At 37.9% G+C, this 12922-nt stretch overlaps 4 protein-coding genes across 5 annotated transcripts; 3 read left to right on the forward strand and 1 right to left on the reverse strand.

Annotated features, from left to right (window-relative positions):
- The first annotated feature begins 668 nt into the window (after positions 1 to 668).
- On the forward strand, positions 669 to 2443 carry LOC135803622 (glutamate receptor 2-like). Its single transcript, XM_065317289.1, has 3 exons — positions 669 to 1213; positions 1275 to 1798; positions 1880 to 2443. The coding sequence occupies exons 1-3, from the start codon at positions 976 to 978 to the stop codon at positions 2195 to 2197; spliced, it is 1080 nt and encodes a 359-aa protein (XP_065173361.1). The 5' UTR covers positions 669 to 975; the 3' UTR covers positions 2198 to 2443.
- On the forward strand, positions 2330 to 5329 carry CSN7 (COP9 signalosome subunit 7). Its single transcript, XM_065317290.1, has 5 exons — positions 2330 to 2452; positions 4148 to 4312; positions 4375 to 4462; positions 4537 to 4757; positions 4840 to 5329. The coding sequence occupies exons 1-5, from the start codon at positions 2330 to 2332 to the stop codon at positions 5008 to 5010; spliced, it is 768 nt and encodes a 255-aa protein (XP_065173362.1). The 3' UTR covers positions 5011 to 5329.
- A 455-nt stretch (positions 5330 to 5784) lies between these two features.
- On the forward strand, positions 5785 to 6416 carry mRpS18C (mitochondrial ribosomal protein S18C). The gene is made up of 2 exons (XM_065317721.1): positions 5785 to 5913; positions 5967 to 6416. The coding sequence occupies exons 1-2, from the start codon at positions 5871 to 5873 to the stop codon at positions 6359 to 6361; spliced, it is 438 nt and encodes a 145-aa protein (XP_065173793.1). The 5' UTR covers positions 5785 to 5870; the 3' UTR covers positions 6362 to 6416.
- Positions 6417 to 7305: 889 nt separating this feature from the next.
- On the reverse strand, positions 7306 to 12575 carry srl (PGC-1 family member spargel). Of its 2 annotated transcripts, none has more exons than XM_065317719.1 (6): positions 12418 to 12575; positions 11065 to 11285; positions 10924 to 11009; positions 10727 to 10853; positions 9882 to 10557; positions 7306 to 9811 (listed from the first exon to the last, which is right to left on the reverse strand). In XM_065317719.1, the coding sequence occupies exons 2-6, from the start codon at positions 11119 to 11121 to the stop codon at positions 7773 to 7775; spliced, it is 2985 nt and encodes a 994-aa protein (XP_065173791.1). In that variant the 5' UTR covers positions 11122 to 11285; positions 12418 to 12575; the 3' UTR covers positions 7306 to 7772. The 2 variants fall into 2 exon arrangements, with proteins under 2 accessions (XP_065173791.1, XP_065173792.1); XM_065317720.1 differs by having other exon boundaries at positions 11065 to 11290.
- Positions 12576 to 12922: the final 347 nt, after the last annotated feature.

Genomic DNA, 12922 nt, shown 5'->3' on the forward strand with positions numbered 1-12922 from the left:
TTTTGTACTTTTGTAATTTTACAATTATCTAACCTATGATTTTACCCTTATTTCTTAAATTACTACTGTTTTATACCAGTATATATTCTCCAACATTTTCTATTACTCCACTATTGAAAGCTGAAGTTATTGCAAAACAAAATGTCGATGCAAATCCCACAGATAAAATTAAAACATTTGTTATCGACTTACCTGCTTATTCTTGTCGCGGGAAAAGTTGCAGCAGATAACGCGGTTGACAATGCGAAAATAGTAAATTTCCACGCGGAAGACGCGAAAATTCTCGTCGGATTGCTCGCGAAACTACGGAAACCTCTCACGTTGCACATCACCGACACCTGCTGGACGAAAAGTACATTAAAACTTTATAATAACACTACACAAAAATATGTATAAGATTTTCTTGTAAATCTCGTGTTTTAGAGCAACTTGCCGAGTTGTCGAGATCTTTGCATAAAGGAAATATTGCTACGCGAAGTTTTACAGATAGAGAATTATACGAGTGGAAGAAAACTTTAAAGATAAAGGAAGATGTTGCGTTTTTTGTGGATTTATCTTGTGAAATTGAAGCAAAGAGAATATTAACTATCGTAAGAGTATTAAATTATTACTAATGAGTGTTTGAAACTTTTTTTTATAATTTAGGCGAACAATACAGGAGCTTACTTAGCACCATTAACATGGATTCTTTTCAAAACGTCAAAACTAGAACATAACCAAACATTACCGCCATTTTCATTACTAAAAGACTTAAATTTATTTCTACCAGTATCATCTCGAGTTTATATCATTGAAAAAACTAAAATACCCAACATTTACTCGCAACTAACAGGATATAACATAACTTCTGTTTATAAATTACCCCATATTGGTTATATAGTAAACTTAGTGGCTTACGTTAACCAGTATAAGCAGTTTCTGAATTTTACACATTTGTCTGACGCAAGACACCGAAGAGACTTGCGCAAGGTGGTGATGAATTGTACGGCGGTGATGACGTTTCCTACCACTATTAATCACCAACTAGATGGGCGCGAGAAACACATCGATCCGGTGTTTAAGTTTGCTTACCCGCAAACTATGCACATGTTTGATTTTGTGAATGCCACGCCGAATATGTTCCACAGCAACACGTGGGGCTATGGGCGGCCGGATGGTACTTTTGAAAAGAGTATGATGAAAGACTATCAGGATGAGATTATTGATATTGCAGGTAAATATTAACATTAAAATTGGCGGTAATTAAAAAAAAACCTTAAAATATTAATTTTTAGCCTCTGCTATTTTTATTTTGAGAAACCGCATACCTTATGTTAATTTTTATCAAAAATTACCAACTGCTGCGGCATTTACCTTTCGACCACCTCCTTTATCTAGTGTTAAAAATATTTATCTGCTTCCGTATAATCCGGATGTATGGATGGCATGCGCCGCCATTTTGGTTATCTTTTTTGTCACATTTTATATAATTACTTATATGGAGAAACGTATGCCAGAAATAAAACAAAAAAGTAATACGAGTATGACCGATTTGGACAATAGACTTGCTGATTTAGTACACATGGATATCAGTGTAATGTGTCAGCAAGGGATGGAAGCCGAACCGAGTAGTCTGGGTGGTCGTATCGCCACTTATATAATGTTGTTATCCACGTTATTTTTATTCATCGCTTATTCAGCGAATATTTTAACATTGATGCAATCGACGAGTGATAATATAAACAACATGGAGGCGTTGTATAATTCGAAAATAAAGATAGGGGTTGAAGATGTGCCGTATTCCAGGTTTTTATTACGGGTTGGTATAAATTTTATGATAAGAAGCTTCAAATTGTGGTTATGTGATGTTTAACTACATATACATTATGTTTATGTTTAGGCAGCTGATGAACCAATAATGCAGAAAATCTATCAAGAGAGAATCGCACCTCCTGGTAAACCATCGTCTTATATAAACCCCCTGGAAGGTGTGCGACGCATACGTAGTGAATTCTATGCGTTTCATGCCGAGACTACAGTGATATACAAATTCATCGAGCAAGAGTTTCTTGAGTCCGAAAAGTGTGGGCTTAGCGAAATTGAGTATTTTAAAGTAGCGCCATGTACAACTTGTAGGAAAACTTCACCGTACAAAGAGATTTTTGCGAATGGGTCTGCTTACATAATTAAATTTTACAATGGTTTTAGTATTAACTAATTTGTATTGTTTGTTTTATTTAGTTATCGGAAATTTGATGAGTTTGGGATTGGTAATCGTGAATTTCGAAGAGTTTATGTTCCGAAACCGAAATGCACCGGATCTGCAGTAATTTTCGCGAGCGTAAGCATGATGGATACTTATGCAGCTTACCTTATTTATTTAGCTGGTGTGTTATTGTGCTGGATTGTCTTTGCGGGCGAACACTATCACTGGCGACGGCTGCACGGAGACTGGTTTCTGCAAAGTCGCAATGTTAGTTATTTGTGTTTTGGTCGAATGTTTCAACGGTTTGGGAATGCAAGAAAAAACTGGATGTGATAGGAGAAGTAAAAGATAAGAAGCACGTGTCTACGCGATTTCGAGAAGTACGCATAGAAGAATTGTTTTTGTTCAAATGAATAACTAAAATAAAATATTTTTAGGCATGTAATTAAACAAACTTTATTTTTTCGATTTTTAACTTGTCAATTCATGAAATGCACTTATAATTAATGTTTGCACTTAAAAATACAGAACTGAACTTAAAAATAAATATTTGTACTTTGAAAAATGAATTCCACTTGAATAAAATGCTTTGCACTATGAAATTAATACATTGCACTTATAAAACTTGCAGTATTAAGTACGTGCCGTACTCTTAGCCGGCCCCTTCTATCACCCCCCCACCGCCCCTCAAATAATACCAAACAAGGTAGCCTACCTAACCACCACCCCAACCCCCAACCTCCCCACAAATAATACCAAACAAGGAGCCTACCTAACCACCACCCCCAACCCCCAACCTCCCCACAAATAATACCAAACAAGGGAGCCTACCTAACCACCACCCCCGACCACCCCAACCGCCCCACAAATAATACCAAACGGGGATATATTAAATGCACTTTAGTTAAAATACAATCCACTTGAACAGCCGCACTTAAGTTTTCATACTTTGCACTAAGAAATTCATATTATGCACTATAGATTGTATAACTTATATTTTAATACAATGCACTTATATATTCAGGTTTAAGCTTAAATTTGCTTTGAATCAACTTTTTAAATTGAAACTTTATAATTTGTGGTGGTTAGGTAGGGTATCTTGTTTGGTATTATTTGCGGGGCGGTCGGGGGGTAGGGGTGGTCGGGGGTTGGGGTGGTGGTTAGGTGGTAAGGTAGGCTACCTTGTTTGGTATTATTTGTGGGGCGGTCGGGGGTAATGGTGAGGGGGTGGTCGGGGGTGGTGGTTAGGTAGGCTACCTTGTTTGGTATTATTTGTGCGGTCGGGGGTTGGGGTGTTGGGGTAGGCTACCTTGTTTGGTATTATTTGTGGGGGTTGGGGGGTGGTGGTTAGGTAGGCTACCTTGTTTGGTATTATTTGTGGGGTGGTTGGGGGTTGGGGGGAGGGGGTGGTTGGGGGTTGGGGTGGTGGTTAGGTAGGCTACCTTGTTTGGTATTATTTGAGGGGCGGTTGATAGAAGGGGCCGGCTAAGAGTACGGCACGTACTTAATACTGCAAGTTTTATAAGTGCAAAGTATTAATTTCATAGTGCAAAGCATTTTATTCAAGTGGAATTCATTTTTCAAAGTGCAAATATTTATTTTTAAGTTCAGTTCTGTATTTTTAAGTGCAAACATTAATTATAAGTGCATTTCATGAATTGACAAGTTAAAAATCGAAAAAATAAAGTTTGTTTAATTACATGCCATACCAAACAAGGTACCCTACCTAACCACCACAAATTATAAAGTTTCAATTTAAAAAGTTGATTCAAAGCAAATTTAAGCTTAAACCTGAATATATAAGTGCATTGTATTAAAATATAAGTTATACAATCTATAGTGCATACTATGAATTTCTTAGTGCAAAGTATGAAAACTTAAGTGCGGCTGTTCAAGTGGATTGTTTTTTAACTAAAGTGCATTTAATATATCCCCATATTTTTAATGCTTTATGTGTCTTAGCTGGGTGTTGGCCCTGATAGTAAAGCTCTCAAAACATTGAATTTGTTTGCATATGGCACATATAAAGACTACACTTCAAAGCCTAGTGACTATTTGGAACTAACTCCTGCACAGAAGAAGAAGTTGCAGCATTTGACTATTGTCACACTTGCCACACAGTCAAAAGTAAGCTTCAGAAGCAATTTTTGTAATTATCACTAATTTCTATAAAATTACTTGTATTTTAGTGTTTATCATACTCAGAGTTACAAAAAGAACTGGATATCAAGAATGTCAGAGACCTGGAAGATCTAATAATTGAAGCTGTGTATGCAGGTATGTTACAGATGGTTGACTGTGGAACTTGTGATGATTTTAGTTAGAAAAATAAATTGATTTGTTCCTTCTAGACATTATCCAAGGAAAACTAGATCAGAAAAACAGCAACTTAGAAATTGACTGTGCTATAGGTCGAGACATTCGCCCTGAAGATGTAAACATTATCGTCAACTGTCTACAAGAATGGTCATCTGCTTGTGATGGAGTTTTGAGCTGTGTAGAGACACAAATTCATCGCGCTAACAATGAAAAGAACAAAAATGTCCAAAGAAAAACTGATATTGAACAAGAGGTAAGTTGCATTTTAATTTCAAAACTATCGACGATACTTATCGATTATTAATTTGTAACTTGTTGTTTGAATGTTTGAACAGATTGTGAACATAAAAAAGACACTTAAGACGCAGCTACAGGAGAGGAACGAAGTGAACGACGAGGTTATGGCGACGGATAGCCGTGAAGCGACCGCCAGTGGCGAGAAGGGCAAAAAGTCGTACAAAGGCAAAGGTATACGCTCGAGTAGCAAGTTTTGGCTCAAATCCTAAACACCTGCATCTAGCGAATTGCGAATGCATAACTGCGTAATGAATAATATTAAATTAATAACTAATCTTACTTTATAACGGCAGATTGCGATAATGGTGACTGTAGTTTTCTCTGTTGAAACAAACCACTAATCAAGATGGCGTCAAAATTTGTGTGTGAAACTAGATGTCATAATAGTATGTCAAATGGTCTGTCAAAATGACTGTAGTACCTACTACCACTAACAATTGTTTAACTTTTGCTCTTTGAGTTGATTTGATTTTTGTTTTTGATTGTCTTTGCCCACAGAGACAACAATAAAAAAATATTTAACACTGATTAGTTGGTATCTTTACCAGTATTAATGTTAGCTGTAGAATTAGGTTATACTACTTACCAGGCCGTGTCGATCGCAAGTTAGCAAGTAGTAAGTGTTTGTTTTGCAGGTGGGCTTAAGGTGCACCTTCGTTAAGCATCGTTCATCCTCCCATCACCTTCGACCAACTTCGTGTACGCTGCCATTTTCATCACAATTTGTTATGATCGAAACTGAATTATTCTACAAAGCATACAAAATAGTGCATTAATGAAACTTTGCCAAACTTCTTTGTTTTTGTTAATTTTAGCAGGCGTACATGTGAAAACTAAACGCACTTACATCTATTTTGTATATTACGAGATTAATATAAATAAATGCGCATATTTAGACTTATTTTCGTTTCAATTGCTTTTTTTACTGAATTTTCCCATTTTGTGTTCACTTGTTCTGCAACGAATTATTGTAGATAGGCAACACATCTAACAGCTTCACACCGCCTACATGCCTATGTTATAACCCCAAATAATTAGGTACCACATTTTGTCAATAAAAATAAATAAAATGGCATTATTATTGCGACAATTTCTCACCAAACAATTAAAACGTAAGTGATTATACAATCTGAATAAATAATTACTTATAAATCATTTTATTTAGCTGCAATAACCCTAAGACTATCTGCAAATCAACTTAGAACAAATTCATCAGCACCATCAAATGGAGATAATGCCCAACCAGATCCAGATGCACCAATTTTCAACATGCCAAATCCTTTCACAAAAGAAGTACAGAAGTGTATTCTATGTGAGCAGGGAGTAGAAGTAAACTACAAGAATGTGAAACTTCTTTCACAGTTTCAATCATCTTACACAGGAAGAATATATGGCAGACATATAACAGGCTTGTGTAAAGCACAACAAGAAAGAGTTGAAAAAGAGATTGTTAAGGCTCAAAGTGCAGGACTTATGGGTTATTATTACAAGGATCCACACTTTTTGCGTGATCCGGAATTATTTGATCCAGAGCGACCCATTAGACCTCATAGGTTCTAAGAATTATCGAAATAATCATTAACAATTTGTAATTTAAATAAAATAGTGAAATATATCGAGATATTTTGTGATTTTTTAGTATAGTGAAAGTAAAATTTCTTTTTTGCTTCACTTGTTTAGTGCTGTATACTTGGTTGCCTAAATTACGATGGCACCATTTTGAATTTACTGAATATTTCATGAAATTTATTGATTGCAATGAATGTTTGCGGATGGTATTTAATTTTAAGTATTTATTTAATCGTATTGAAAATGGCATTATAAAAATTGCGCAACATTCTGCAACACAACCCAATTTTCGTTTTGTTTTCATTGAGAAAACAAGAAACTACAGCATCAACGACCCAGACTGCTAGTACCACGATTGAAATTCCTTACAAATGTTTCTTAATCGACATTAGCAGTAAATGTAAACAAGTAATAATTTATAATACCATATTACTATGAATATAATAAAAGATTTGGCAATGATAATAAATTACTAAGCCGATAAGAGAGGTATTTCTGTATGCTGCAGATTGATTTGCAGTATTTGTTACTTTTGAACTTTGTGAAGTTCCCATCGTAACAATCTTAATTATATTATGTACAAAAGTTGCAAATTCTTTTACAATTCTTCCATATTTCATCTTTTTTTTTTGCTCTTTTAAATTCTTTTTCAATTTTTGTCTTCATTTTCCGTCTTTTAGTATACTTTATTTTGATTTCAGTTTCGTGTAATGACTTATAATAAAAGTGCGCCACATTATATCTCAAGAAAGAGAGAAATCAGCGATTCAACACAGCCAGTCAGTTAATAAAGGGAAGTAGAATAACGAAAATAAAATACGCAATAACAACTAGAAAAATAACCAACCAGCCAAGTTTTTGAAACAAGTGAAACAAAAGAAAATGTCTAAGCGTTAATAGAGTTTGTGGTCGCGCATAGTAGTTTATACCAACTATTTAAATGTCACAAGTTTATTGATAAAGAGTTTTGTTTGATGCCCCGTGTAAGACGCGGTAGAAATCACATGCAACATAACCTACACAGTCGGCCATGTTGAAAGTGGGCGGCGCTTATTCACATGCTATTCGCAATCGTTTCATCACATTCAAGTTGTGCTGCACAAAAATGCAATGAAACCGGCTGCGATTACATCCAATCAAATCCATAACGCGTGTGTACAATATGTTGAATTCAATTGCGACTGAAATGATATCAATGAAAACGTATGTGTGTGTGTGTCATGAAAGTAATTAGCTATTTACAGAGTAAGTGATCACATATGGCGTTTTTCGCAGAATGCAACAAGATACATTTCACATAATCTCCAACTCATATTAGCAACGTGATGTTTTTTGATTATAAAAAGTGTGGCTATGTTTCATTCAAAATGCATCCGAACAACTCCAGCTCAAACACCAATGGTCAAAGCTTACGATTCCTGAGTTTGGCCTGCGCCTTACGTAGCAAATTATCAAACGAGTTATCGTCCTTGGCTGGCGCATCAGCGCCACCTGCACACAAATTATCCGCCGGCCACGCCCCGAACTCGTCATACAGCACATCATCGTGCATATTATCTAAGTCGGCATACGTCGTCTGACAAAACAATCTCCTCCCTCCGAAACTCAAATCATACTGTGGCTCATCCTTGTTGTCATTACCCCTTGCAACAGCGTCGTACGCGTCCTGTTTGTGTGAAAAAGTCACAAAACCGTAGTTTACGCCATGACGACGGAAATGTACGCTGAGGTTAGTGATGTGACCAAAACGCGCAAACCGTCTGCGCAAGTCTTCCTTGGTCATATCATCAGCTATCTTACCGACATACACAACCCTACGCTCTTCAACTTCTTTCATCTCTTGCATTTTTCGTCGCACAGGAGACGGCGTCCTGCTATTACTCCTACTTCTACTGCGACTGCGCGATTGCGACCTATCGCTGTGGCTTGTGCGTGAACGAGATCTACTACTGCGACTGCCCCTGGCCGAATCATCCGACGAATATGACGAAGACGACGAAGAACTGCTGGATGACGAGCACGAAGAGGAAGAGCGCCTGCGCCGCTGCCTCAACAGATGACTACTCGAGTGCAATGTCTGCACATGCACTGCGCGAGTGTTCTTCTTCGGGCGTGTTGTGTCAATGAAGACTATTGTCTTGTCTTCACCGTGTTCAACTTGTTTCGTTGGTAGTACCTGTTTGGGTTTTGGTAGTTGCTCCACTATCGAACTTATCAACGAATTGGGACTGATTTTTATGTGTGTATTCTGTAGAATCTGTTCTAAATGCCCCCACGACTCTTCAGTGTTAGTCCCGATGCTTACCAACGTTTTCATGACGATATTCTTCGGCGGTCGTTTCACCTCAATGATTTGCACATCGTCTGGTGGTTCCTGCTTAATTTTAACTGTATCACAACTAGTTACATCTTTCACTTTAGTTGATGTAGTGGCATTTGTTGATTTAGCACCAATCTGAGGTATTTCTATCGGCGGTAGTGATACGGATTCACCGCCGCCATCTTGTGGACTTTTATTGCCTAGTTTTAAATTGTCCTGTGCGATTTTCATCAACATCTCCGTATGTTTTAATCTGCGCGTATTTTCGTCATCTTCGCTAGCCCGCGGTGAAGTACCACACGATTTTGTGTTTGGTCTAGTTTGCAGGCGTTTCTTATACTCTTCCAGATTTAACTTTTTCTTAATCGTGTTTGTTTTTAATAGAGACACCATCAGTTTACCGTTGGAGCTTTTAATCGTCGGTTGTGTTCGGATGATTTTCTCATCTTCCTCAGCACTTGAAAATCCCGAGTCTTTCGCTGAATTCGGTCCGTCTTTTACTACACCATGCGTTGGTAGAGCATAGGTACAATAATCATGATCCAACATAACATTCTGCGTCATTTTGAAAACAGTATTCATAAATTTGTTGCCATTCGTCGTAGTTGTTTGAATACCATGGTTGTTGTTAATGTTACTGTTAATAATGCGATTTGCTAGTGGAGAATTAGCAATGGGGTCTTTAATATGCGCTGGAGATTGTGAATGGGTATTGTTGTTCATCATTCGGCGTTTGGTTGGTGCGATTGGCTCAATCAATTGTACTGGCTTGCGTTTACTAGATGCGCGTATCCTGTCAATTAACTCAGTTGGCAATGCGTCCAGGATCTGTTTATTTTTACGCTGGTCTTTCACTGGAGACTGATCCAGTTTAATTTCTTTCGCGGCTTTCAGCTCATTTGTTGAAACATTTTCTGTTTTGATTTCAACTTTTTCTGACTTTACCTTGGTTATCGCGGTGACACCTTCGGGTTTGGCTTCCCGGAAATCCAGTAATTGTCTATTGCTTTTCGTTGGCCCTTTTCTAATCACCATTGGTGACTTTATCGGCGAAATAAGTTTTACTTGTTCAATCATGATATCCAGGGAGATGTCGTCCATACGAACAGAATTTTGAGCATCTAAATATAAGATAATTATTAATATTTTACTTTTGTTTTTCTGGTAACTTGAAATGCGTAAAGTACAAACCTCTTTCTGGTGTGCATGGCATCTGTTGGTGCAATTCCATGTTGGTAGTCTCAGTAGCCTCAAACTGTTCCAGCAAACTATTGAGATCACCAGCTTGCAGTACTGGATGACTAATTTCTTCTTCGCCATCAACTGTTTCCACATCAATAGCAATATCTTCATCATCGCTGGATGAATCTTCCTCATCAACCATATATCTACCCCTAGCCATGTCAATCCGTTTACCACCAAATTTCGGCGGCGGCATAACACATTGTTTGGCTTTTTTCATCGGCGATTTTTCCATCTTGATTACCTTATCTGGCGCATGCGCATTCGTCTCAATTTTACCAACATTAACATCCTCCAATTCCATCGCATCTTCTTCTTCTTCTTCTTCTACCTTAACCTTCGGCGCTACATTTGTTACATCACGTTCATGCTTAACGTTTACATTTTCAATTTGTTTAGGACTACTTATACTACTACTATGCTCCTCAAAACCGCAAGCGGACATAACATCGGGGACGTCCGGCTCGCTGCCGACAACGTACTTCGTGATGTCGAAGTCCTCCGCCTTGATGTCGAGCATGTCCTCCTCGTGGGGTGACGGCAGCGCAATGGCGCCGGCGTCGTCAGCCATCTGCAGTGACACCGCCGACGCGCTCTCCAAGTCATCGACCAAGTCATCACCGACCTTAAATGTTATATATGATCGTTTAGTGACGTGCACTCCGCAAACCGCAACGCATGACTGGATAAGATATGCAACCGCGCGCACCCGGCATTGCAATACGTACGCAACCAGTATTACAATCGGTGTGCGCAGGTATTAGGTTAGCATCCTAAAACGCAATTGTACTCACTTCTAAACTAACTAAGTGATTCCATTCGCTCATTATCTTATTAAAGTCTTCTTTGACTGGCGGCGATGTGGACAGCGCAAAGTTGGTTTCGCTCGGTATGGGAATAAGTCCCATATCGCCATTGAGCCTGGTTAAAAAAACAAACAACAAACAAATCAGTTTAAAACAAACAAACAAAACATTTTAATAAAACTTACTCTCGCTCGTAGTCCAACCAGTGATAGTCGGAGTTCTGTGCTCCGTTTTGTAAGCCATCGTAGCTTTGGGAATCTTCTTCATAAGACTATCAACCAAACAAATAAATTAATTCACATTTTAGGCAATATTAATCAACATACCGAGAAATACGATGAGAAATCTTCTTCCTTATGGAAATTGAAGAAGACCGCATCCATCACTCGTCTTCTGCGCGGCGCCTGCTAAAGCGTTGCGTTTCGGATGTCCAAGGACACGAATCAAAGTGTTTCGCAGAACACTGTGAGCGACTGCGCCTGAAGATGATCTCCAAACGACTAATCCTCACCCTTCTCGTTTTTATGACTTAGAATATCGAATAAATCTGCACTGACAAAACAAAAAGTTAGTAAGTTTCCAATCGTTCTTCTGTTTCAAACAAACAAATGCGAAACGATTATAAACAATCAACACGTGATAGTGCGACTAAGCCACTTGATATTTTAGCCAAAACAAATAGGGAGCAAATAGGTAAGCAATGACAAAATATTGATAAAAACAAGGAAAAACAATGTTTTAAATCAACTTTTGCTATGATTTTAAACAAAACTTTGTTCTTTTCGGTGTTTTTTTTAAGCTAGCAAAAAAAATCATTATAATTTCAAGTAATAATATAAATTACATTAAAATAATAAGAAAAATGGCAATATTTATTGAAATTTAATATTTTTAAAAATAAATTTTCAATTTTTATTAGTTGGTTGGGTGAAACATGCTTTAGAATTCAAAAAAACAAAAGTTGTTATTCTTTGGCCGCCATAATTTTATCACAGTTTGCACACTCCAAACAGCTTAAAATCAAATCAAACAATGATCTCAAGTGTTTAAATGTGCAATATTACCGCTGAGACAGCCACATCTACATGCGCGGCATAAAAACATTGCGAAAGCTCCACGTTCCACGTCGATTGACCGATTTGGCGAACTTTCGCACTATACAACACATCAGGTAGTGAACGTAGCCGAGTTGCAAACCAAACAGAGATAACTGCGCGCGCTGCATTCACGCGCCGCATTCGCCAGCATGCCATGCGAGAACATTATCATAAAATCACGCTAAAAACCTTCATAACAAACATGTATGCAATCGTGAAGACGTCGAATGCTATTGAACTCGTAGGACATAAGGTCCTCTATGAATATCGCCAAGGTTTATGTGTCTAGCTTCCGCCCACCGCGCGCCTCAAGGCAATTCCACGCAACATGCGGCGCGCACCGCGCCAACACCATGCGGGATGCTTTTTCGCGTTTTTCTAATGAAAATAACACGACTACACGTTGTTGGTTATTGCTATGACTGAAACTAACTAATTTAGAAGCATTTTCATGTGAATGCAGTTCTGTTTACGCGCCGAGATTGTTTGTCGAGGTGTGAAATGTGGCAGTACTGCATCAACGTGGTCGGAGATTTAGGTTAACTACAGGCAGCGTGTCGCATATTTCAATGAAATACTCACGATTTTCACCGCGCCAAAGGTGGATTGATGATGGTATCGATGAAAACGATGTTGGTTGTTACACTGCACAAGAAATCGGTTGTTGCACTTGTGTATTTTCACAAATATTCACGAATTTCTCGAGCGAGTTAAACATGTGAGCAGCCAGCACGCAGCTCGCACGCAGTCGACTGAAGTGCGCGCGGGACGCATGCGCAGCGGTAGAGGACGCGTGATTGGGTAAATGCACGAGCGCCATATTCCAACGATAGAATTTTCGATGATTTTCAGGAGGTTTTTAATCATTTGTAGGATTAATAAAATATTATTTGAAATATTAGCAAACAGTTATAAAAAGAACAAAAATGTTCTTTATATTGACAGTTAACAGAAGTAGTGGCAGTTGTTGGTTGAAAAGATATCAGAGAGATAAACTTAGGTAAGTTGTAGTTAAATTTTGTTTATGCGTGGAAATTTCCTATTTTCTGGAAGTTGTCTAGACATAACTGTTAGTTGCGAACAAAAA

This window comes from Atheta coriaria, unplaced genomic scaffold (assembly GCF_025399875.1).
Source record: "Atheta coriaria isolate IRGN ID8LTWV9N9 unplaced genomic scaffold, Caltech_Dcor_3.1 hic_scaffold_3_pilon, whole genome shotgun sequence".
NCBI lineage: Eukaryota > Metazoa > Arthropoda > Insecta > Coleoptera > Staphylinidae > Dalotia > Dalotia coriaria.